A 26,732-nucleotide genomic window follows, 5' to 3' on the forward strand; every position below is an offset into this window, starting at 1 on the left:
GGTCCTGCATCAAAGACAAGACCTTCAGCTTGCCAGAAGCCACCTTTGTTCCCCCCCTCCTCCCCACCGTGAACAACACCCTCTGGACTTCAGACACCATAGACTAGCTTTGCTTGTTCTTGAACGGTTCGTAAATGGAATTACACAGTCTGCACTCTGTGTGTCTGGCTTCCCCAAAAGTGTACTGTGAAATCCAGCCACATTTTGCAAGACAGCTTGTTCATTCTCATTGCCGTATAGTATTCCTTTGTAGGAATAGATTTCAGTTTATAAATCTATTCACTGTTAGTGCTCATTTGGGGGTTTTTCCAGTGTGGGATTCTTCTGAATAGCGCGCCGATGAGTAGCCTCATATCTGTCTTCTGGCAAACACGCAACTATCTTTCTGTAGGGTGAATCCCCGACAGCTTTTCTAGATATTGTTAAACATCTCAGGAAGCAGTTTTACCATTTTACCCCCACCAGTGGTGTGAGAGTTCTGGTGGCTTCACGTCTTTGTGGTCTTTCACTTGCTATTGTCTGGCTTTTTCATTTTAGCCTTTCTGGAAGCTGAGTAGTGGTGTCTTGTAATCCGCCTTTCACTATCAATCAGTGAGGTGGAGCACCTTTGCCTAAGTGTATCGGCTGCTTGAATCCCTGGTCAAGGGTCTTGCCCCTTCCCCAGTCATCTTTCTATGCCTTTGCCCAAGAACCAAGCACTAAGCCTGGCTCTTGGTTGGTCCTTAATGATCTGCTTCTCTTTCCATTCATTTTTGGCATTTTGTCTCACATCTTGGCAGCAGGATCAAACGGAGGGAAAACAGTGGGAGAGGATCTGGGTCTCATCTAAGACACTCCGCAGCTCTTCAGCTATCTGGGTGTCCATTTCTTCGCCTGTTAAGAAGAGAGAGGGAGCTCAGAGATCGCTGTTAAGGTCACTTCTAGCTCTGTTGCTGGTGGAGAATACTCTGCCAGTAGGAACATGGGGAACATGACTTAGGAACTGACTCAGATTGGAGGCTATTTGCAGACACAGGGCTCCCTCCAGCTCAGCAGCAGCTCCCCCCACCCAGGGCCCTAGATTAATCATTCTCCTCACCCGCTTCCCTTCCTCATGGGACTTGAGGGCCCACCAAACCAGTCAGGCTGTCCTTTTTTATTGCTGCCACAGCCTGGCGTGTTCCCTGGCGTGGCTTCCCTGCCCCCTCGTGCCTTCCCCTTGGTGGAGGTCACCAGACTCCCTCCCGGCTGGTGATCCAAATGGAAGCTGGTTTGACACCATCTTCACACTTATCCAAAGATCTTGGGATCTATTAAACACAAAGACAACAAAACCATCTGCCCTGCACTTGACACTTCATGTGGGTGGCAGCTTGTCTGCAAACTGGTGACCTGAGCACGTTTTTCAGTCCAGAATAAGGAGTCGGAACATATGGGCTTTTTCCCTTTAAAACTCAGAACACTGTCATGTTCAATTACTATTTCCCCCACCCCAGCACTCTGGAGAACTCTTCGTGTGCTGTGATGCTCCTAAACCCAGAAGGATACAGGGCAAGGTAGGCAGACTTGACGAGGCCAAGGAGCCTCAGAGCATCTGTGGCAATTCCTCAGTGGGAGGCCACACCTTGCGCCGAGTCCCTAGAATAAGAACAACCCACTTTACATTTGCAGGCGACTCTCCAAAGTGCTCTCACATCTCTTCCTGTGATGTCCCCTGTCGCCCTCTGGGTGGAGGGGGCATTGTCATTTCACATCAGGGAAATCTGAGACCCAGGGAAGGCAACTAAGAGGCAGGGTAGTTCTTCTTGCCCATGTGAGCTTGAAGAGAAGACCTCTCTGTGACTTCCTGGCTGGTCCTTGGGTGAGTTGCTCAAACTCCTGAACCTGTTTCCTCATTTTTAAAATGGGAATAATAATGGCACCCCAGGTGGCTGTGAAGGTGAGCAAATCTATAATCCATGTCAGACTGAGCCAGCCTTTCACGCCTAGTAAGCACTCAGGGACTGTTAGCCGTGGTCAGGAGCAGTCCAGCTGGTCTTAGCACGAGGCCCAGCATTAGCACTCAGCCCTGTAGTCTTGTCACTGCTCCAGGTCTGAGAGGACAGAGAGGGTGTCAGCCCCCAGTGAGGACAAAGGGGTGATGTGAATAAGTTTGGGAGGTCCTGGCTTGGCACCCAGTCCCCCACCTCTGAGTTGGGGTGGGCTCCAAGGTGGGCCGGGGCAGCAGGAGTGGGCAGGGAAGTTTTGCAGAGAGGATCCTGCCTCAGCCTGGGCTCTCAGTGCCAAACACTTGTCACATTTACTTTAAAACCTGGAATGCAAAATAAGCTATGAGGCAATTGCGATGCCACATCTAGTGAAGTTTGCACTTTTCAGATACTAGGGATAGATGCCAAGGCCAGCAGAGGGAGTGATGTAAGGGCTGGGGGCCAGGAAGTACCAAATGTGTTTGACAAGAGATGAAAAGAGCAGAGAGGAGATGACAGCTGTGGGTGGGAGAAGCTGTGGGAAGCAGGCCGCCCAAGCGGCCATGGTGACAGACGGTGGGATGGAGCCACGTGAGCCCTGGGGGCTGAGGACAGTGGGAAAACTCAGAGGAATGTGTCCTGTGACAGAAGAAGTGCTCTGCTGGGGGACCCGTGAGTCGTAGAGCAGCCGGGCTCCCATCTGTGCTGGCAAGGGGCAGGGCTGGCAAAGGCCCCTTCTGGTGCCCTTGGTGTCCTGGGTGCAATAATTGGAGTCACTAATGCTGGATTGAAGCTTATCCTACTGACACCTCTCGCCTCCTGCCCTCACCTGACCCTCCTAGTGACCCTGAAGCCACCTGACCCACCAGGCATCGTTACCTCCGTTCTCCTATTTCCACACTTTTCCCTGTCTCTCCTTGACTCATCCTACAGACACATCATTATTCACAGACCCCAGGTCTCACTGCACCTGCCTCGGCTCAGACATCAAGTACCCACTGTGCTCTCATATCATCTGCTCCATCTCAGGACAGGCCCACCATTCACCCTGTGACCTGAGCCCAAATCTTTGGCATTCCCCTCTTCTTTCATACTCACTTTGCTAAGTCTGCCTCCTACATACCTCTTTGTCCCTGACCTTGCTCCCTGCTTGATGCTTTCCCCTCTACCTGGGTGACTACAGCAGCTCCCTGCCATCCTCTCCCTGGGCTCTGGCCCCACACCAGTCCACCCTCTACCTGTCTTCCGTAGAAAGCATCTCAAATGCAGAAGCATCACTCCCCATCCTAAACACTGCTATGCTGCCAGCTCATCCCTCCCATGAAGGCTCTTCCACCCTAGCCAGTCCTGAGCCTGAATATGCTTGACTCTGCACAACACCCTTCCCGTCTTCCCAGCTTTCCACTCAGAAGGCTCTTTCAACCTTGCAGGAATCTGGGTTGGTGGAGTCCCTGCTCTAGGAAGATGTTTTGCCCCTCAGGCTAAGTAGGGCAGCACCTCCTGCTCCTGTGCTCACCCCTGGGCAGTACCCATCACCTGAGTTGCAAGCTTTCTCACTCCCTTCCTTCAGCACCATGGACAGGGATGCTGGCTTATCCTTGCACCTCCCCCCAGAGCCCCACACAGTGCCTGCCACTCAGACTCTTCATCAGTATCAGCTGATGACTCATGGACTCAAAGACCCCACTGGATTCATTGTCAAACTATCTACTGAAAACATCAGGGTTTGCCAGTGCAAGCGTGGGAATGAATCTTCAGAACAGAAGGAGAAAATCAAATCACGGGAAATTTAAAACCACCTTCACTCAAGAAAGAATTCTCTGTGTTAGCACATAAATCCAGGACCATAATCAGCCAACATTTATTGATCAAACTATTCCCCTGACACGTGGTAGGCACCTTATATATGTTCTCTCAGTTAAGCTGCACAACTTTGCTGTGATGCTGGGTTTAGAGATGAGGGAAGTGACTGTAGTCGGTTCAGTAACTTGCCCATGGGAACATCAAGAAGTAGAAATGTGGCCATTACTTGCAGAGAAGATAGCATACCCCTGCAGAAAGGGGAGGCGGGCCAGGGAGCCCATGGGAGGTGCAGAGGAGGAGGCTCAGCATTGCCAACAGTTACACCGAGGTGGTCCTAGAAAGGATGGTATGGTGGCTGGGCGGGGAGGCGTGTGGAGGTCATGGCTCCAGTGTGACCGGGAAGGAGTGGACTGGTTAGCAGGGTCGGAAGGCTCAGGCAAGAGAACTGTGGGGCAGGCTGGAGGGTTAACGTGATGGTGGGGCCTTGGGATGCAGCCAAGGTGCAGCTTAGGTAACTAACGAAGGTAGGGAGAGATATGTGTGTAAACAAGGGTGTTGGGAGGATTAATGTAGGGGGAGGCAGGGAGAAATGAGATGAGCAACAGTCAGAAGGCCATTGCAGTCCCACAGACCAAGAGCGTGGGCCAGGCTTAGACAGGTGGAAGTGACAATAAAAGGAGGGGATGGAGGCAGAATTTAGTGCAGGGCCGACTTGGGTTGGGCAGGCTGTCTACAAGGGTGCAGGAGGCATGGGACATCTTGGCTTTTTACCTCCCCATCTCAGACCTTCCTCAGGGGCCCACCATCATGAGTCCCCTGGAGAAGAAGAGATGTTGGACACTTCAACCAGACCATTCCTGAGCTCAGTATGCTCAGTCTGGCCACATCCCTGGAGTCACTAGGCTGCAAGTCTTATCTCTTCCGTTTGAGGAATATTTCCCCCTTCAGGTAAAGGGAAGGAATGACTCTTCTCCAGTCTCTTAGCTGGAAAGTCTGAAAAATATCAGGAAATAGCTCAGGGAAGATCAAAGGGAGACATCCTCCCTTAGCAGGCAAGGGACAGCCCAGACTTGTGATTTTTCCATCCTTCCAGAACCTTCCAGCATGTAGATTTCAAGAGCAAATACAGAAAGGTCAGATGAAATAAGGTTTGCAAGCTAGTGAGCTGATGGACCATCAAGGGGCATTCTAGTGGAGCAAAAGAGCACAGAGTTGGGAGCCAGACCATCTGGTGTGACATGGAGGCTGGGCGGCTTAGTGACTGCAACCTCACAGTCTCCTCCACCATGGCAGAGAGCTTCCACTGCACCTGCCTCAAGGGATGGTTGTGCAGATTTAAAGCTCTCTGAAGAAGACCTCAGACATAGCAAGGGTTCAGTAAATGTTATCTATTATTACTATTGTGTAATGTGATTCAAGCAGAGCTAAAATAAGACTTGGAGGAGCCCTAGTCCCAGACACTGAGGAATCTTTTTCAGGAAACACTTCAAAAATAAGCCTTGGCCCACCTCCACACTTCCTGGCCCCGGCTAGACTCCACACTTGCCTTTCGAGAACACTCCTCCCTGCACACACATGTGCACACACACAGGCACACAGCTGCCATCTGGCTGGTGCTTGGTACCAGCTAACACAGGTCCTGGCAGCATCCCAGGAGAAGCCTCTTTGCAGCTCCCCAAGAGTAGCTCCTCCAGCTTCTCGGAGAAAAGGAACTGCCACTTCTTTCCCTCAAACCTCAGCCTTCTACTCACTTTGAAAGAGCTGGTCAACAAAAGGCCCAAATTTGTCATCTGCATTCGTCAGGTCAGGTGTGAATTCTGAGCCCAGATTGCACATGACAGCTTGGGTAGCAAAAGTGCGTGAGGAGAGCAATTGGGGCCAGAGATTGGAAAAACCGTATCTGTTCATTAGCATCTGCAGCACCAAGAACAGAGCTGGGGTTGCTGGTTCCAGAACAAAGCGTGGAGATGTCCTTTCTTCCATGTTTAATATCCATGCTATCTGTAAAGAGTGGTCAGACACAGGCCCATGGCAACTTAGTGGGACAAACCCTTGAACTGTACTTTCAGATGTATTTGCCGAATTAGTGCAGATCTGATCTGTGGAATTGGGGAAAAGGAGAGATGTAGAGGGAGATTTTTTTTAAAGCCTAATTTTATAATTTATAATGCTATTAATTATTCTGAGATTGTGGCCTTTTCTAGTGTTTAAACACTCTTCCTTTCATAAAATAACAATGATGCTAAATGAGAGAGTTTTAAAATATAGTTTTGCTGCAAAAGAATGTTGCAAACCTAATAATAGTCTCTATCATTTTTTAAAATTTTATTTGACTTATATGAAAGAACCCAATCTCTAAAAACTATTGTCTGACACTAATGTTGAATTCCTAAATTGGATTATATACAAGCTAAGTTTAATAATGACTTAGGACAATGATGTCTAATAGAAATAGACATTAAGCTGTGTATGTAATTTAAAATTTTCTAATAGTTACATTTTTAAAAGTAAAATTTTTAAAGTGAAATTAATTTTAATGCTCTGTATTATTTAACACAATATACCCCAGATTATCGTTTTGACATACAATCAGTGTAAAACAAGTATATGGATGCGATATCATATTCTTTGTCAAAGTCTTTGAATTCTCAACATGTGTATTTCACACTCACAGAACATCTCCATTCTGGTCAGCTCAAATGCTCAGTAGCCCCATGTGGCTAGCGGCTACCATATTGGATGGCGCAGGTCTTTGAGAAGAGAGTGTCTGAGCCATAGTCTGGCAGCCTTATGGGATAGGATTCAGTCTCTTCTCTCCCATGTGAAGAAGCATTGTCCATCCCTGGGGCTTTGGGAAACAAGGGGAACATCCTAGCTTTTTAAACACAGCTGAGTATTTTTAGTGCAACAGAGAATGCATCAGAGCTGTCCATGGGCACCAGATGACTGTCCCAGATGTCTCCCAGGACAGCCTGAGCCCAAATTCCCCTCTTCTCCCCACATGACACCATACTTAGCTTTGGTGACTTGTTTGGTCTCCTCTGTGACTGAGCTTGGCGCCTCACCCATCTACAGCTTAGCAGCTTACAGCTCTGCATCTCCCTTGAGCTTGTGTCTCTTGTCCTTTGCCAAGGGAGATTTTCTTCTCTGGCTTTGCCCCCATGGAAGCATCATCTCCTTCCTCCCCCACTTACCATCCACTCAATATTCAGACATTTATTGTATGTCTCCTGTGTTTGGCCACCGTGCCAGGTACTGAGGTTATAACTACGAAGTAGTCCTTGCCTTCTTTGCAGCTGATAGTCAGGAGAAGGGAAAAAAAAGAGTTCACAACTCTGGAGAATAAACTACAGTGATGGGGTGAGGGAAGTGTCCTAGGAGAGCACATTAGAGAAGCCTTGGGACATCAAGAAATGCTGCCCAGGGGAAGTACCTTCCAAGCCAGGATTAGAAGAGGAGAAAATAAGCAGACCTTGGAATAGAGGAGAGTGTCTTTCAGACACGTGGGAGGGAGGCAGCGCCTGCAGAAGTCCAGAGGGAGAAAGAGCAGGTCAGACAGAATGTGGCTGGAACTAGGACGACGTGAAGGGAGGAGTCAGAAGTGGTGCTGGGTCACTGAGGATGGTAAGTGGTGATTAGGGGTTTCAGCTTTATTTTGTGAGCAATTGGTCAGTGTCGAAACATCTTAAAGATTTGCAGCTTGGAATGATCATTCTAGCTGCAGGGTTCAGGGTAGATTGGAAGGGGATAAAGCCAGCTAGGAAGTGGCTGCAGTAATCCAGCGAAGGCATGATGGGAATATAGAGAAACAGCCAGGTAGAGAAATAAGTAAGAAGGACGACAGGACTAGTTTTGGTGAGACAGGGTATCAGGAGGGGGAATCAGGATTCGAGATGATCTCTTGGGTTTGGGCACAGCGAGGTGGGGAACACAGAAGGGTCAGCAGGTGTGGGCCAGGTGCGGGAGGCAGAGAGGTGAGTGAAGAGGTCATGTCTTGGGGACGTCCAAGAGAAGATGTTCGTTAGGTGTGGGTTGTGGTCCTTAGCAAACAGATGGGAAATTGAAAGCTTGGAAACAAGTAAAATAACCTAAAGAGAAGGATGATTGAAAAGAGGATGGTTTGGGAAAGAACTGGCGGGGAGACACCAACATTTCCGAGGAGAGAAAGAAGAAGAAAACCAAGAAGAAACAGCCTAGGAAGAGGAGAGCCATGCTAGGGTGATTTCACCGAAGCCAAGGGCAAAGAACCAAACATTTAATGAAATGTACACCTTCACCAGTAACTACTACGGAGATGGAAAGCAAGATAAAGGCTGAAAAGTTGCATTTGATTTAGCAACATAGAGAAATGCTAGGGACCTTGGTGGGAATATTTTGAGGGAAGAGGGTGGCTAAAGGGCACTGGGAAGCCGAGGCGGCCAGTAACTCTGTGTGGACCACGGTTTGGGCGTCTCTAAACTGTGTGATGGTGCCCCACCACCACCAAGCATGAGTGCTTCAAGGAAACAACTTCAACAGCCAAGAACTAGGAAATCTTAGCTTAGCCGCAAACTAGCAGGGCGAACCTGGCTGTTCCATTCACTACTGTTCTAGGCTTCAGTTTGTGCATCTGTCAAAAAAGGAGGGAACTGGAAGCAATGTTTTAAAAACCTGTGTCCTATAAAATTCTGATGTTAAGTGGCAGGCTTGAGTCAATACATATCCCGTAAATATTTGAGTTTCTGTTTTATGCCAGGGATGATTGTAGGGCAGGGTTTGCCCTCAGAGTTTGGTAAACGGGCCAGTAGAAATCTCAGAACCTTTAACTTATTAATGTGCCAAAAATTTTGGTACAAAACCTGTTTTGTACCAAACAATACGTAGTATTTTTTCATGTGCCAGTATGTCTCCTATACCAAACTCACTTGACTATTGTAGACAGTATTCACAAAGCACGCGAAGACTTCTAGATGTGGTCCAGCAGCTCACAGCGGAGGGACTGACTATGCAGAGGCTCTCCATGGTCCCTTCCAGTCCAGTGTTGCAGCATCAATGAGTTTGTGCGGAGCAAAGAGGGAAAGGTCTTCCAGCTACTCTGGACTGCAAAATAGAGGCAGAGACTGAGCCTTTGGAGCACTCCAGATCACACGGTCCCTTACATCATAGTATCCCCCTGCTTCCTCAGTTAGCTTCCTAGTTTGTTAGCAAAGACCCCTTGGGGCATTCTCACATTGCCAGGAAGATGAGCTTGCAGCACTGACTTCTGGGGCCCCCATTCTGATCTACAGCCTGCAATTAATAGTGATAATGGAAGTACCCTAGAATTTTCAAGATGTTTGTCTTCTCAGAAATCTGATGCTGTTGGAAGTAGATGGCAAAGAAATCCAGAGGGTTCCCCAAGGAGCAAGAAGTGAACTGCAGAATCTGAGCTGACCTGACAGACTCAACCAAGCCCATGAGGGTGGTTGGTACTAGGGAAGGTATTTGTTGACCTAAATAGGCCCACCCTAAAACCAAGTGCTCTGCCAGCTGGCCTTGTGTTCATGGAATGGAGGAGTGTCTGCGATAATGTCTAGGTCAGCCTTTCCTAAGTGGACTTCTGCAAATGCATCAAGCCTTAAAGCCCTATGACATCCATTGTATGAAATGAATTAACTTGCCCTCTAAACATGGGGAAGGGTACCAGTTATATACCATCCATGGGGGACATAAGAAGAGAGTCCCTCAGTTTTCTGTGCACTGTGCTTCATATAAAGAAGCCATAAGGGAACTGAATCTATTAAGATTGGAACAGCCCCCAAAGGTACTCCTGAAGAACTTGCACCTAGAAATATCTTGATGCCAACAGAGTGTGAGTGAATGGTCCAGTGGGGTGTCTGGAGCTCTGTGTTGGAAGAATTGTGATGCCTTTGCTCTTCCACCAGGTACCCAACAGAATTTATCTTTGGCCCTGGGAGAGTGAGAAACCGTGGTGGATTTGTTTTTTTAGGAGCTCCGGATACTGGTATTCATTGTCTGTTGCTGCGTAACAAATTACCACAAAACTTAGTGGCTTAGAATAATGTGTATTATCCCACAGTTTCTGTGGGTCAGGAATTCAGGAATGGTCTAGGTGGGTCCTCTCCCTCAGCATCTCCCATAGGCAGTGTTCAGGGTGTCCTCTGGGGCGGCAGGCATCCTGGGACACATTTGCGGGAGGACCTTCTTCCAAGTCCACTGACATGGCTGCTGGCAGGATTCAGTCCCTCTGAATCCAGAGGCCACTCCCAGTTCCTTGCCATGGGGGGCTCCCCAACATAGCAGCTTGCTTCGGCAAAGCATACAAGCCAAAAAGACTGAAGTCATCGTCTTTGGGGACCTAATCACAAAAGCGATATCCCATCACTTGAGCTATCATCCATTCCTTAGAATCAAGTCACAGGATTCAGTCCACACTCAAGGGGAGGAGATGACACAAGGGGGTGGGGACTGGGGGCCGTCAGGTGCCCACCACAGAGTCCACCCAAGTCCCTAAGCAGTTTATGTCTCTGCCCTGCCCCCACTCATTCCCTTTCCAGGACGCTCGGATTTAATAACACGTTTAGCAAATCAAAATATAGCAGTGTCATAGAGCAGTGGATTGTACTGTTATTTTAAGTGTCTTTGACGAGGTGCAGGATTTCTATAATACTGAGTGAGGGCGGTGGTTGAGGCAAGAAGTAGGAGCAATACATGTTTCTGCGGATGAACAAATTAATCTGCATGTGAAATCCCAGGGAAATTGACATGAAATATAAATTTCATGCCTCCCAGTGTATCAGTGTTGCCCATGAAATGAGATTAAAGTAAATTTCTGGTTTTACAGCTGTCATACTTTTTACACTGCTTGTGTTTTTTTCTCTTCTAAAGAGTCGAGTTTGAACTAGAGGCCAGTCACAGATTTGACATTTTCCGTCATCTTCCTTTTCCTTGTAGCCAAGAATGGGCTTCCTTACATAGAACTGAGCTGGGAATGCGTTAGGTGTTCTCAGCTCTAAAAACGAAATCTGTGATTCTAAATGCCGGCAACAAGTTCATGGTCCCTGTCCTGAGGGAGCTGACATTCTGGAAAGGTCACTGGGCTGAGAGCATCTCTCTTGTTCTTTTATCCTCACATGGGTGGTAGGGGAAATGGGGAGGAGGCGTGGTCCCCCCGGATTCTGTTCTGGGCTGAAAGGGAGGACAGTGGACAGAGATGGAGGTCGGGAGGGAGGGAGGGAAGGCAGTGCTTCCACCCCCACCTGCATGGGAATCCAGATTGTCATTCCCTTGGGGACAGTGTTCTCCCAGGAAACTAGCCTCGCCCCCACTTTACATCTTACATCTATTTCCCTTGGCCTTGGCAGCCATAGAGTTCAGGCAAATGGTTCAAGTGGAGACTATAACCTATTTGTTTCCTATGCCTGGATCTGGCCTCTGGAGTGGGAATCGGAGGGACAAACTGCAGCAGCTTACTGTTTAGAAACAGGTTCATGAACTGTGCCTCCCAGGGTCTCGCTGTAGGCACCCTGCACACACCCTCTCAGGCTCCATCTGGGGAGTAAGTGGGAGCCCCTGTTTAGGATGTTCCTGTGATGGCTCAGCCAGCAGTGTCCCTGTCTTTCTGTAGCTACTGTTGCCGAAATCTCGGCTGCCTCTGTACACTGATGCCAAATAGAAATGCAGAGAAGGAGCAGGAGGAAACAGGAAGAGTAGCTTTAATTGCCAGGCAAAGAAGGGAACATGGCAGACTGGGGCCTCAAGGACTGTGCCCCCACCCCTTAGAGGCGGTAGTGAGGAGTCTTGCCGTGTTCAAGGAGCAGGGCGTGATCAGCTCGTGGACATTTTCCTGATTGGTGGGTGGTGAGGTCATTGGGAGTCAGCGTCATCAACCTTCTGGTTCCAACCAGTCTGGGTCTACGTGCTCGGGGGCAGCAAGCCGTGGACTTCTTCCACCTGGTGGGGGCTTCAGCACCTGCCAAACAGCTCGGAGGACATGGCTCAGAATATTATCTATAGTCTTTGAAGAACTACCCAAAAGTCCTTGACTTTGTTGAGTGGCTAAACTATCATTATTCTGTCTTGCTTGACTGTCTTCCTTTTTCTTTGTATTTTCTCACTTCTCTGACTAAATCGATTCTTTCACTGAAGTTTTTCTATAGATTAAAAGGCAGGGGGAGGACATGAGTGGCGGTCCACTCTGGCAAGGCCTCACACAGTCCTACTTGGTTACACTACCCAGAAACAGCAAGCAGCCTGTCCCCTGTCCCTCCCCTCTGGGCTGGTCACTGCAACGACTGGGCTCTAGATCTCGGTAGAAACTGCTTCTTGGGGCGGTGATCAAGGCAGGGTCCACATGGCCCGCAGGGCACAGAGTGAACCTTGGGACAGCTGGCAGCTTATGGATACCCTGATGCTTGGAATAGTGCTGACACAGAGGGGTGGTGACATGGTGACAAGGACGTGTGGCAGGGCCTGGGTTCATTAGCTGCACTGAGTGACTTAACCTCCCCATGCCTCCATTTCCTCCTCAGTGAATCCATTAAACAGGCACCCTCCTCCGCCTGCCAGAGGGCTACTGTGAGCGTTAAATACTCAAGGTGCTCAGGACAGGGCTTGGCAGCAGGGTCCCTAAGGAGTCCTTTAAAAACCTTCCCTGAGGTGGATAATTTCATCACCGAAGTCACCTCCCAGCTCCTGAGTGACAAAGGTTTGGCCCAGGGTGACCTACCCCAAGCCTGTTTGATTTCCTCTATGTCATGCTGAGTATTCCATGGCCTTTCCCCTTTCTTTAACTGCCCCCGGCCTCCCATCTGGGAAGCCAGAGCCCCCTCTTCAAGAGTTTGCCTTCTGGGAGTTCCCGTCATGGCTCAGCAAATCTGACTAGCATCTGTGAGGATGCAGGTTCGCTCCCTGGCCTCACTGTGTGGGTTAAGGATCGGGTGTTGCTGTGGCTGTGCTGTAGGCTGGCAGCTATAGCTTTGATTAGACCCCCAGCCTGGGAACCTCCATATGCCACAGGAGCAGCCCTTAAAAAAAAAAAAAAAAAGGTTTGCCTTCTGGACCCTGAGCCGTGGTCAGAGTATATTATTATACTAGCAATAATAATTACGCTCTCCTCTCTACTTCAGAGTTACCGGGCCTGTCTCTCTGTCACTTCCTCCTATTTTTACACATGAGAGGAAAATCCTGAATGTTTATGATTTATGACCATGTCTTTTCTTCCATAAGGGCAGCATGCCGCAGGAGAGGACCGTAGGTCCAGGAGGCAGAGGACCCGGTCGTAACCCCAGCAGGCACGCCTGCAGGAGCACTGCTGCCCACTGATAAAATGGGGGCGATGAACCACCATCCTAACACACCAGTTATGGGTCTGCTGCCAGTGTAATGAGCTTGTCCCATGAAATAAAAGGCATATGCACAGCATTACATTTCTGTGCTGACAGCCACCCTCGCTTGGTGCGTTTCTAACCTGCCCGCCTTGGCACCTGTTCAGGAGCAGGGGTGGGGTGGCAGGATGGCATCTTGCAGGGGGACAGACAGAAAGCCATGGAAGCAGAAGCCCAGATCCTGTGCCAGGGGTCAGCATCTCAGAACACCTCTCTGGAAGCATCCTCGACCAGTAAATGACAGTGAACACGCAAGAAACTGGTGGTTAGGAAGCACTGTGAGACCCACCTGAACTTGGGGAAATTAAGTCTTCGTTGAACCTTTCTTGGAAAAAAGAAAGAAACTACCTGTGGAGAAGCCATGCAGAGGAGCTGCATTATTCAGGAGCCGCTGAGGCAATCAGGATGGCGCCTGAGCTGGCATCTGTCTCTGCTCCCATTGGTGGTCCAGCCCTTCCTCCTGCTCCCACCCCCACCCCTCACACATCTTTCCTGCTCACTAGCTCTTCTCTCCAGTAAAACCCCTGAATCTTTAATAAATTATAAACATGCTTTCTTGTCTGTCTACCGGCGCCAGATCTCAGTGTTGGCAGCCTTTCCCATTCCCCTGGTGCCCCTAATAGATCTTGCTGTTTGATTAATCTTTTAGACCCTCTCACAGAAAAGCCCACGCACGGTCTGAGCCGACTCTCCTCATGACAGCCTGTTTTAAGGATTTCTCCCGGCCCCCTGGTCTTGTTGCTGCCAATGGCCAGGGCTCGTCCCTAAGTGGGGCTGTGGCCTCCCTGGGCTTGAAGGGGAGATGGCCCATGCCCTGGGCTTGGCCTGGCAGGGGGGCCCTTCCCAGCACCAGCCCCCACTGTGGGCTCCTGTGCCCTAGCCACAGCGAGGTCACAATGGGGCACCAAGGGCAAATACCATGTTAGAAGCCATGCAACCTGGACGTAGCTTGTCTCAGCCACTCGCCAGGCGTGTGACCCTGAGCAGGACTCTGAGCCAGTTATTTTCATCTGTGAAGTGAAGGTTCTCATGGGCTGTTGTGAGGGTCCAAGGAGACAAAAGATGAGTCAGGGCACCACAGGCTCTGGGAAGGGTAGGAAGGAAGATGCCTCGAAGGGCTGGGAGTGGGGATGCCTCTGCCTCCGAGCTATGCGGTACCTCCTTCCTGTGCGTGTGGGAGTGGCTTGTGGGACTTCTGCCCCACAAGGGAGAGCCCGCATCCTTTATCCTACAGGCACAGGAGGCTGGAGGGGGCTCCCAGGATGCCTTTTATGCCACCAAGTTCTGCCCAGTTTGGGAGGTTGGACTGGGTTGTCTTGAAGCCCCTTCCTTTCCTGAACTCTGAGTTTGTAGTTCAGTCCTAAGCACTGGGCGTTGCTGGAGGCTGGGTCACTGCATAGTCATCATCATAATAATTCTCACCACCACTTCCTCGGCAGCTGTGAAACGCCAAGGGTTTTACCTGCCTTCCCTGCTGTCCTCATGAGCCTGAAAAGAAAGTGTTTGTTTCTCCTTTTAAAGGTGACAGTATTGAGGCTCAGAGAGGATAAAGGGCATGCCCAAGGGCACATAGCCAGTTTTCAGCAGATCCAGGACTCACATCGGGTCCTTTCTCCCATACCGATGCTCCATTCTTGGCTCTATTCTCCTCCTCTTGCCACCCCGTACCCCTCACCTGCTATCAGAGTGGCGCAGGACCACTCACCAACGATGCCTTTCCAACCCGTGGAAGATCTGGCTCCAGTCAGCGTGAGGAAGAGCCTGCCGATCTGAACACAATATGAAAAATAATGGTAGTTAATATTTGCCAAGCATCTATTATGACCTAACATAGTAATAATCTACAGGTTCGAAATTGTTGTCTCCGCTTTCTAGATGAAGAAACTGAGGCTTAGAAAAGTAAATTTGGGTGTCCAGCCACCCAGGTGAGCCTCAGCTGCAGAATAGTCTTTGCAACATTCCATTCACATCAACCACGCTTATTGGATGTCAGCTACAATCAGAGCTTCTGATTACTGCTGCCCTGCGAACCTTTAGCAGGAAAGCCTTGGGCTCAAACCCTGTGTTACAGCTGGGCAGACAGCAGCTGGGGGAGGCGGGTGGTTTGCCCCCTTCTCATAGTTGGTCCAGATGCCCAGGCCGATATTTTGTGAACTGCCTCACTTAGCACCCAGCCTGCGGGTCCAGAACCACGTCAGGACGGGGATGCTGTACCTCATTTCTGTCCATCCATCCCTGCGTCACCCTGTGAATCCAGTACCTCCTCCTCCATCTTCACCCCCCTGCCCCCGCGGAGTTCTGCCTCCCTCTGCTCCCGCAGCTGGATGCCTCCAAGACACAAAAAGTGGCCTCCATCCCCCAAACCTCTCTACGTAGATAATTCCCAGTATCTGCTATACCAACTTGCCTCCAAATAACTTGCCTCACAAAAGCTGGGGTTTGGGATCCCATCGCCTCCCAGGGTGAGGAATGGGATGCCATCTCCAGTGCCCAGCCCGGGCCTGATCCTCAGTGCAGCCCTGGCAGTGCGGCCTCCCCAGTCTTCTTGTATGTCTTCTCTCCTCATCTCTGATGGAGACAGGAAGGTTCTGCTAAGCTCTCTGCTTTATCATTGTCCCACAAAGAGACATATGATTACGTTTCTGCTCCCCGACATCCCCCTCATTCCTTCTGAGGCTGACCATGCCTCTCCGCCTGGGTTTCTCCAAGCCCCTTCTTGCCTCCACCCTGCCACCATGGACCCTGGGGCAAAAGGATTGAGCAACCCCACCACCACCAAGTCCATCTTGATCAGCCACCTGCCATCTTCCTTCCCCACTGCTCCCAACTTAAGTCTGTATCCGAAGATTGGCGAGTCTAAGGCCTCTTCTTGCTGGTGACCATTTCAAGGCACTTTCCTTCCCCCTTTATAATTATTATTTAATGTACCACAACTCATTGCCAAACCTTAGTGGCTTAAAACAACAGAAATCATTGATTATCTTCACGGTCCCTGTGGGTCAGAGTTCAGAGCATCTTGGTGGGGTGGTTCTGGCTTGGAGCCACTGGAGCTGCTGTCATCTGAAGGCTTGACTGGAGCTGGTGGACTCACTTCCAAGGTGGCTCATTCCTGTGGCTGGCAAGTCGGTGATGGCTGTGGGCAGAAGGCCTCAGTTCTTCCATACGTTGGCATCTCTCCCCAGGGCTGCTTGAGCGTCCTCATGGCCTGGCAGCTGGCTGCCCTCCAAGTGGTCAAGGCAAAGCCTGCTGTGCTTTTATGACTTAGCCGTAGAAGTCACACTCTGTCACTTCCATCAGATTCTATCAGTCACATAAGGTAGCCCTAATTTAGTGAAGAGCAAAACTATACAAGGCATGGGGACCAGTAGGTGAGAATCACTGGGGCCATCTGGGAGACTGGCTGCCACACCTTTTATAGCCATAAAAGGCTAAATCATCAGTGGACTGAAGAATGCATTTCCTGAACTTCTTTCTCTCTTTCTCCATGAATGGGCATCTAGTATACTTAACTCTTGTTCTAGGACATGGAGATGGACAAGGTCCTTCCCCAGAGGACTCTTAGTCCATCTTGCACAGTGCCAGAAGAGAGATGTGTACAGATTTTGGGAACATGGGACAGGTCATTACCTATCTTGGGGTGTATGGAACACCTTCACAGCAGAAGGGATATTTGCTCTGGGTCTTGAAGGATGAGTAGGAGTTCATCAGGTAGAGAAAAGAAGTAATAGAGCCGTGGCAGAAAGTTATGGTAGCATATGAAGCAACAGTTGTGGAAGGTCTTGAAGGTTCTCATGGGGAGTTTGGTCTTTCTACATTAGGAGCTACTGAGGGCTTTGAGCCAGAGGAAGGCCTGGGCAGAGCTATGTGGTAGATGAGATGTGACTGGTAGGGGCAGGGGATGGAGGCAGGAGGACTGATCAGGAGGCTACCGCAGGGATCCCCCAGAGGAGTAAAGCTGCTCTGACCTGGGCCCGTGAGGACAAGAGAGGATGAGTGGATTCAAGGAGGTTTATTGGTAGATGGAGCTGACCTGATATAGTAAGAAGCCATCTCTGTGTGGGGAGCACAGGAAGTCCTGAAGGTCATGACATACCTTTGCACTGTCTCTTACCCTGGGGCCATCTTTTCCTAATTCTTAGTTCCTCATGGCTGACCCAACCCAGCCTGTATTCAGGCCCTGAGCAGACAGCCCTGCTCACTCTGCCTGAGTTCTATTACTCGGTGTTGCTTTTGCAGGAAAAAGTGTTCAGAATTATCAGGGAAGCCAAAGGGACATCAGGCCTGTTGGCCTAGGATTGAGGTTCTTAAGCGTTTCAGGCCACAGCCTTCATTGAGAACCTACTGAAACCCATGAACCATCTTCCCAGAAAAACAACAACAGATTTGCATAGACCAGTTTGCAAATGATTTCAGAGGGCTTCCTGTCCCCTGGAACTCCACCCTGGGGTCTCTGTACCCCATATTTAAAAGCTTCAAGCCTAGGAAGAAGTTGGAAAATGAGGAGGGGAGGAGTTCCCTTCGTGGCTCAGGGGTTAATGAATCCGACTAGGAACCATGAGGTTGAGGGTTCGATCCCTGGCCTTGCTCAGTGGGTTAAGGATCTGGCATTGCTGTGAGCTGTGGTGTAGGTCACAGACGTGGCTCAGATCCCACATTGCTGTGGTTGTGGCAGAGGCCGGCAGCTACAGCTCCGATTTGACCCCTATCCTGGGAACCTCCATATGCCATGGATGCAGCCCTAGACAAGCCAAAAAGACAAAAAAAAAATTAATTAGAAAAAAGAAAATGAAGAGGGGAAAAGCTGGACTCACCAAACATCTGTTATTTACTTCGTCACTTAATACCCCTGAAAGAGTGAGAAACAGGAGGAAGCCTTTACCCAGGGATTGCCCCTGGTCGCATCAGCCTCACTTGGTGGGTTTATTTCCATTATTACAGTAATTTTCATGCTGCGGGCTACAATTTTCACTTGCAGTGAGGTATTAAATTGAAATTACCTCAGATGTAATTGTCATACAAAATGATCCTGGGCCGGGGAAATGCATGCTTTCTCAAGATGCGGTTGCATGGCCTCTGCCGGGTTTTAGGGCTCTGTCTCTTTCAACAGGCCAGATTTCGGTGTCTGGCAGGGTCAGGGGTCAGCATGATGTGGTGGGCTGGAGCCTCTGGCCCAGACTATGGTGAGGCTTCCGCAGGCTGGGATGGACACAGACGGAGCCACAGAGCCCAAGACTTGGGGGGCGGGCTTATGGGGCTCCTAGGAACCGCTGTGCCATAACACATTGATGTTCACTACATCCACTTCATTTGGTTCCATGCCCAATTTCCCCCAAGATATTGGGAGATCCCCCTCTAATCATTCTGGAAGCTTCCTTACCTGCTTCGAGCCAGGTGAGGCCCTGGGGTCTTACCCAGGGCTGTGCCACTGGCCTGGCCCCACCAGGCACCAGGCGTCTGTCCACCCCGGTGATGCCCTTGGTTCCAGCCCTGCAGATCTGCTTTGTCTCTAAAGGTCTTCTCGTCCTGTGGCCTCTCCTTCCCCAGATGCACCCTGCTGGTGTACTGCGCAGACCTTCCCCCCACGAGCATCATCATCACCTTCCACAACGAGGCCCGCTCCACCCTGCTCAGAACCGTCCGCAGGTAAGAGCCTTCCTGCCCGTCAGCCCTCTGGTCCAGCGCTTGGCAAGCGTGTGTCTGCACGCAGGCTGACCGGTTCACGTGTTTCAAAGTACCTGCCAAGTGCTGTTCAGCACGCTCCACATGCAGCCACAGGTCATCACTCCTCACACTCCTGTGAAGGTGCCTGTTATCCCATTTTGTAGGAGGAAAGATAGAGGCCCGAGGCACCAGGTTCCTTGTAGAAGGGCACTGAGAGGACTGGGTCCCAGAGCCCTTGCCCTTAACCACGGCACAGAGTGCCTCTAGAACCCGAGTTCTCCTTTTCACAGCTAATGAGGGAGCGGGGGTGCCCTGAGGGGCTGAATGCATCCTCTATCCCCAGCATCAGGCCAGGATTAGAACTCAGGGCAGCCAAGGGCTGTCTATCCCAGCCTCTCACCACTTATCATACTTCCCACTGGCGCCCCTGGTGCAAATCAGGAATGGCCGGCGTTAGTTCATGTCCTCGCTCATGACCTGTGTTCCAGCCCCGCTCCCCCTCGGGCCTCTCCATCCACCCTCAGCTCCAAGTCAGCACCATGCCCTTGCTCTGGTAGCTGCATCCTTGCTCTGTGTGGTTCTGCAGCCTGCATGGGTTTTTCAATATGAAGTGCCAGCCCTCAGCAGAGCTTGTCCTAGAACATAAGCAGGGCCCTGAAGTCTTGGCCTGGAAAGCCTCACCCCCTTCCTTCCCAGAGGAGCCCAGTTATTTTGGCTCCCGTTCCCCATGCTGTGCCCCTTCCTCTCCTCTGGAGCCCCTCTCCCTGTGGCTACCCTCCCTCTGACATCACCTGGCCCACCCCTCCTCACTCAGGTCCGCAGCAGCACCAGCATCTTCGGTGGTGGTGGTGGAGCCAGCAGTCACTAAGCCCACTGGCGTGCAGATGCGCCTCAACTTATGCCCTTAGCCAGAGAGGTGGGAGGCCACCGCTGTGCCCACTCTGCAGCTGAGGAAATGGAGACTTAGGGATACAAAATCAAGGCCCACTGTTTGCTCCACTTACAGTGGTGAAGCAGGGTTCCCACCCTTGTTCTCAGCATCCCAAGGTTAGTCCAAGGTTAGTCCCAAGGTGGCCATCTGCATTCCTTGAGCAGGGCTTGGACCAGGATGTACTCAGTCATGCCCCCAGCAGAAGGTAGCACTGGCTCTGGGATGAAGTGCCAGAAGTCCCCCCACGTCCTGGGACACACAGCCTGTTAGAACATGTCTGGATCAGGTGGTTGCCTGATTTTGCAGAGAACTAGGATTAAATGTGGAGGGGCAAGAGAGTACAACCAAGCAGGGCAAAACCTCTCATCACTTTCATCAACAGGCCACGCCTTCCTCTGTCATTCCTGCAGGGGCATGGCTGTAGGCAGGTGGGGACAGTCCAGGTGATGGGAGGGCCTCGGTGGGCTTCCCTGGAGAGTGGGCACAAGTCAGTGGTGCCACTTGTCACTCATGATGAGTGTCCATTGTGCAGGATCAGGGTGTCCCTTAGAAATGTGGGGAGAGACCAGCAGCCCAAACATGCAGTCTTCAGCCTGGCATTTCCTGCATCCTTGGGGTGGCTATCCACTGTCCAGGTGTCCTTGGCTGGCTGCTTCCTTCTGCCAGCTGCTTGCCATGGCTGCCCTGCTTTCTGCATTCACCCCTCAAGCTGCCTGATTTAAATTTGATTTCCCAACAAGCCTTCAGCTCTTGACAAGAAAGTGTCCTGCGTCACTGTCAGGCATCACCGTGAGTCTCCATGTGGACTAATAAAAGTGCCTTTCGGATTTGTAAACCGGTACAGGTGTGTGGAGGAGGTACAGGGCTCTGGCGTGGTTTGATTTATGATATCCCTGGGTCTTCTCTGGTGAAAGGAAAAGGGAAGTTCTGGACCTGGCTGGCAAAGCAGGCAGACATGGAACAAAGGGAACTGAGGCTGAGGCCCCAGATCACAGCCCTGCCCTGCCATACAAGGTCACATGTGCGTGTCTGCCAGATGCTTCTGTGAGGACACTAGAGCATCCAAGAGAGACTCCTTGCCTTCCAGGCTGGCCTCTCCTCCTCCTTCAAGGAGTCTGCTGATGACCTGCACCTCTAACTCCCCCAACTCCCTGCACACACACACACACACACACACACACACACACACACACACACACACTCACTCCATCAGAGCCTTCCTCTGGGCTCCTTCTCTGCACATCTGTACTCTAGCACCTAATGCATTTCTCCCAGATGTAATTCGTGATGGACTTCTACCCGTTAAGACCTGTCTCTTACTCATGGCTTCCCTAACCTCCCTATGGCATAATAACCAGTCCTATGGCACAGAGCTCCTTTGGTTAATTCAGGTAAAGGACTGAGAACTGTGTCGGCCCAGAGCAGCCCTCCTCGAATCTGCCCAGCGAGTGAGAAAAGAGGTACTTAAAAGGGCGCCGCACCAGGAGTCTGAAGACCTGGGTCAAGGCCCCACCCGACCCGACCGCTTCCCAGCCTTGTGACCTTGGACAGGTCATTAGCCACAACTGTAAAGACAGTGATAAAAATCATGTTACAAGTTCTGTCGCACCTCCCACCAGAAGACATGACCCTGGGACATTTTGGGGCATTCTAATATGGGGACCTCCGGCCCCCCAAGCTCTCCTTGCACTCTGTTGATATTCTCAGGGGCACTTCAGCTGCTGCCCTCAGACGCGTCCCTTTCAGCTCTAGGACGTATTTCTCCTTCTCTTCCTGCTGCTTCTCCATCACTTTATAACAGTAATAATGATACATTATAATAACATTAACATGTTAAATGTATGCTGAGCTTTATGGTCCATGGAACACATTCCATCTCGCACTTGAGTTGGCGCCCCATTGGAGCCTGTGATGTCAGGGTGCCCTCATGAATGGAGGCCAAGGCCATGGAGTGGGCAGCACAGGAGCCAGGACTGGAGTTTCGGACATCCTGGGTGGGAGTGGGGGACAGTGCGGGGGGGAGCCCAGCACCTCTGTCCACTGAGGCCCTAAGGCCCTGCCCTCTGGAAGGCGGCTTGGGCCCATCAACATCACACTTTTCAGAAGACCCCCATGAAGTGCGGGCCTGTACCCCAAACTCTGCAGGGTGCTTTCCTGGGAGAGCCTGGGCCCATTTTCCTGCCTCTTAGGAACTTAAGTGTGAGCCATGCCCCCCTCAGACTCAAGCGTGATCCGTGAAAACAGCAGAATGAGGGCCCCAAGAGCCAGGTGTGACCAGATGGGTGTTAACACCAGCAGCGGGCAGCGTGGAAGTGACTTTTAGGGGTGGAGGCAAGGAAGACTACTTCTAGGAACTTCCATGGCCAAGTGTCAGGTGCCTTGGGGATCCAAATTTTCCTTCCACTCCCTATCCTATGGCATGAATATATAAATTACTAGCCACTGAGATGAAATTGAGTGAAGAGCACTTCCTATCCCCCCTTTGTCCGTGATGAAAGGATCTTTTCTAAGATGTCTTTCTTTTTTTTTTTTTTGTCTTCCCTGAGGCACATGGAGTTCCTGGGCCAGGGATCAGAGATGCATTTGTGAACTATGTCACAGCTGTGGCAACACTGATTCCTAACCCACTGTGCTGGGCTGGGGATCGAACCTGCGTCCCTGCACTCCAGAGACACCTCCAATCCCATTGTGCCACAGCAAGAACTCTGTCTTTCGTCTTTAACTTTCTAGGATTCTGATGGCTTTGCTCTCAGGCTCTGGCAGGGGAAAGATGCCAGAGGAACAAGGAAGGGCAGAGTCCTCCCTCCCACCCAGTGCCTGGCCAGGCCCGGCCCCTGCCCAAGCTCCTGGGTTACAGGGGGCATGGGGCCCTCAGAGCCAGGCAGAGGCACAGTGGGGCCGGTGATGGGGGAGGGAGAGAAGGTCACAGCCTGGATGAGTTGGGGGACTTTTCTCACTTCAGGACAGAGAAAAGCCCTGAAGGATGTTTCTCTTGACTGGTGTTGCCGGTCCCCATGTACATGTGTCACCCTGGGCCACCCCTTCCTTTTGGAGCCCCCTCTGGCCCCAGGGGCCTCCTGTGGGGGCTCTGGAGCAGGCATAGCTGACCAGTTTATATCTCGAGTCCCCTTGCCATGACTTTTTGTAATCATTTAGATTTAAAGGAGCAGTTTGTCAGGTTAAAGTGGTAAAAAATTAGACCCTGGGGTCAGATTTGCCTGGTCCACCCTTTCCCAGCTGTGTGACCCCAGGTACCTCCTTCCTCTCTGCCTCAGCTTCCTTTTCTGAAAAACAAGGAATCCAGGTAATAACTTCCTCACATGATTGTGAGAGGCGGGAATGAGTTCAGGTAGGTAAAGGCCTTGGGACAGGTGACAGCAGGTGCCATGAGGCACCTCCAGCCTGGGTGGGCAGCAGGGATCTAAAGCTGTGGCTCTCAAGCTTGTACAGACCTCAGAATCACCTGGAGGGCTTGTTCAAACCTGGTTTCTTGGGCCCCGTCCCCAGATATTCCAACTCTGTAGGTTAGAGTGGAACCCAAGAACTTGCATTTCTAACAAGTCCCCAGGTGACACTGATGCTGCTGGCTCCGGGATCCCACTTTTGAGAACCAGTCTCATCACGATTATCGATCCCCAGATTCTGGGAGCAGCAGCTATGCGCCCAGCATGATGCTAAGCTCCTTTCCTGAGGCTCAGGAAGCTGCTCAGGGCTTCCTGAAACTCTCCGGCTAGCAAAGAGTGGATACACAGATAACAGCCTTGAACCCAAGTCCATGTGACTCTAGAACAACTAAACCCTACTGTCATCTGGCCTCAGGTCTTCATTCAACTGGTATTTATGGAGCGTCTGATAAGCGCTTCCTGCATGTAGCCCCGCGCAGTTCACAAAGCAATTTCAAATACGTTTCCTCATTTCATACACACAAAAGCCTGTGAAGTAGGTCAAGTATTAATATCGCCTGCCTTTACAAGGAAAATGTAATTACAGATGGAAATGAAGTCTGGGAGCTGCCCTGGCATCTTGTTCGGAATTGCACAGTAGTAGATGGTGAAGGCCACTGGGCCTCCCGCGCTGCTGTACCTGCTGCCTCCAGGGGCCTGGGGGGGGCCCAGGGCTAGGGAGAAGGTGTAGACAGGCAGAAGGTGTAGACACTGCTGGCAGCCGCCCTCTGGCAGAGAGCAAGCCGTGGATGGGAGACTCGGTTCTAGGATCATTCCCAGGGCGAGTGTGACCTGATGTGCCCACGAGGCTCGAGCTCACTCCCCTGCGAGGCTGTGAAGGGAAAGGGCGTGGAACAGCCACTGCGGGGGTGGGGCACGATGCAAGGGAAAATTGGGCCCTAGAGGAAAGGGGGGGCTGTCTCTGCTGTGGAGGGGCTGGTGAGGTGTCCTGCCAGGAGCACTGGTGAGAGCAAAGGAGGGCGATGCCAGCAGCCAGGGTCTGGGCAGCAGGGATGGGGGTGGGACATGCAGAGGCCAGGACCTGGGGTGTGGTGGCGGGGGGACCATCTCCGCCAAGCCAGGTCCTCTGGGCTGGGCTTGACCTTCCTCCTTCTCTGGCCACCCCAGGTGCCCAGAGCACCCGCCCATCTCAGGCCCTCCTGGCCCCCAGCCACTTTTTTGGAGCCCCTGCCATCACTCCAATTGCTCTGTTTAGAGAAGCAAAAACCAGCCAGGTGTTACCAGGAAATGGTCTAATTACCACTTACTGCTGACGATTTCGCTCTTTTTTTTTTTCCTTTTTTAAACCCTGGACATTTTTTATTCGCTAATCATCTCTCAGTTCAACCGGCACCGAGCTGCACGCGATTTACCTTTTGATGTTCACAGAAGAGAACTCTTGAATTTCAAAGAGCCGACAAGGATTTCAGGGAATCGTGTGCAGAAGCTACAGCCGTAATCAAACCTCATTAGAGGGTATTCTTCCAGCAAGTTTTCCCTCTCTTTCTGCCTCCCTCGCCCCCTCCCTCCCTGATTGGAAGGCTGGTTGTTGTGTTTGGTGTGTTTTCTTTTGGATGATTGTGGCAAGGGTCCCCTCCCGCCACCTCCTGCCCTCCTTGTCCCACTTCCCAACAGCGGGCTCAGGGCCTGGGGTTGGGGTTCCTCTCTCCAGCTCATGCTAGTTGCCATGGTGAGAATTAAGGCTTCATAAATAAAGGTAGCTGCAGGCAAAGTTCTCCTGGAATGTCTCTGCATCCTGCTTAGAAAGGGCGACCCACCAGAAACAGGGCTCAGGTGCACGCCTCTGACAGCACCCATCTAACCCCCCACGTGTGGGACTCTGAGTGTTCCGAGGTGGGTGGTGTGGCTCAGGAATGTTTCTGAGGAACCACGTGGTTTGGGGTGTTCAGGAGAAGCGGGATCCAGCCATCTCAATCAAGCCCGAGACCTAGAATGAACACAAACTTAACCCTGCTCCATGGGAACAGATCCATAGCATAGGAGGAGAAAAGAAGCCAATTCAAAAGTCACTGCTAGAGTTCCCACTGTGATGCAAGTGGGTGTGCTCTAAACATCCCTGGAAGGAATGGTCATGGGGCCAAGGCACAGGTGGACTCGGCAATACAGAGAGTAACTTGATGAGCCCTTCCCATTCCCCCCCAGGGAGGCCTCTCTGCAGCACCAGGGCCTCTCTGTAGCTCCAAGGCCAGGACACAGGTTCGATCCCCTGCCTGGCACAGTGGGTTAAAGGATCCAGTGTTGCCATAGCTGCGGCTTAGGGCACAGCTGCAGCTTGGATCTGATCCCTGGCCCAGGAATTCCATATGCCGTGGGGTGGCCAAAAATGAAAAAAAAAAAAAAAATTCACTGCTGATGCACAAATCAGTAATAATTGCTATAACTTTTTATCACTTTTATCAGGAGACACAGTGCTAAATGCTTTAGAAGCATTTAATTCTTCTCTAATTCTCCCGGTGGCCCTGAGAAGCAAGTACGACTATTATTATCCCCATTTTACAGATGGGAATACTTTACTGCACAAAGCAGTAAATACTTAATTACTTAACCTGCCCAAGAATTCACAGCTTGTGGTAAGTAGCTCCTAGACCATGAACTTCTGGAAGGCAGAGCTCACCTCTCCTGCATTCCTCTTCATCTCCCCAGGACCCAGCACATAGTGGGTGTGCTCTAAACATCCCTGGAAGGAATGGTCATGGGGCCAAGGCACAGGTGGACTTGGGCAATACAGAGAGTAACTTGAGGAGCCCCCCCCCCCGACCCCCGCCCTGGGAGGCGGCCATCTAGAGGGCAGCAAAACCAGCCCTTGGAGCTGAGAGAGCCCTAGGAAGCTTCAGATACAGACAGCTGGGGGAATCCCAGAGGAGGGAGCAATTCATTCTCACCAAGCGGATTGGAAACCTATTAGAGAAGAAGTGGCATTGGAACTGCTCCTGGGGCAGAGGAGATGCATTTCATTTTGAAACGTCTGTTGTACCAAGTAGGACGTCTCCAGATAATGGGAAATGGGGGCTGGCTCCAGATCGGGAGAGGCCTAGAGGAGCCTGAGGAGGGCTTGGGTATGGAGAGGTGGTATGGAGCCTTTTGTGTGGAAAGTCAGACAATGAGAGATCAGAAACCTCACTCTGGGAGTTCCTGTGGTGGCTTAGCAAGTTAAGAACCCAATACAGTGTCTGTGAGGATGTAGGTTCAATCCCTGGCCTCGCTGAGTGGGTTTAGGATCCGGCGTTGCCATGAGCTGGGGTGTAGGTCACAGATGCCACTCAGATCCAGTGTTACTGTGTCTGTGGTATAGGCCGGCAGCTGCAGCTCTGATTTGACCTCTAGCCTGGGAACCTCCATATGTCTCAGGTGTGGCCCTAAAAAGCAAAAAAAAAAAAAAAAAAAAAAAAACAACAAAACTCACTCTGGAAGTTATAGGAGGACAGACTGGCAGGTGAAGCTACTGCAAAAAAAAAAAAAAAAAACAACAACAACAACAACAGGCAGAAGAGGATGAACCAGGATGGAGGTTTAAGAGGTAAAGGTGCTTTGAGTGTTATTCTCCAGGAGAACCAGCATGTCT

General features: G+C 51.0%; 1 protein-coding gene across 1 annotated transcript in view; it reads left to right on the forward strand.

The window, feature by feature from the left end:
- The window catches only part of GALNT14 (polypeptide N-acetylgalactosaminyltransferase 14), a 211,388-nt gene that overhangs the window by 141,387 nt on the left and 43,269 nt on the right, over nt 1-26,732 (forward strand). The window contains exon 3 of the mRNA XM_047779229.1: nt 18,659-18,757. Within this exon, the coding sequence (XP_047635185.1) occupies nt 18,659-18,757 (99 nt within the window). The remainder of the gene's footprint in view (nt 1-18,658; nt 18,758-26,732) is intronic.

This window comes from Phacochoerus africanus, chromosome 5, assembly GCF_016906955.1.
Source record: "Phacochoerus africanus isolate WHEZ1 chromosome 5, ROS_Pafr_v1, whole genome shotgun sequence".
In the NCBI taxonomy this organism is placed as follows: domain Eukaryota; kingdom Metazoa; phylum Chordata; class Mammalia; order Artiodactyla; family Suidae; genus Phacochoerus; species Phacochoerus africanus.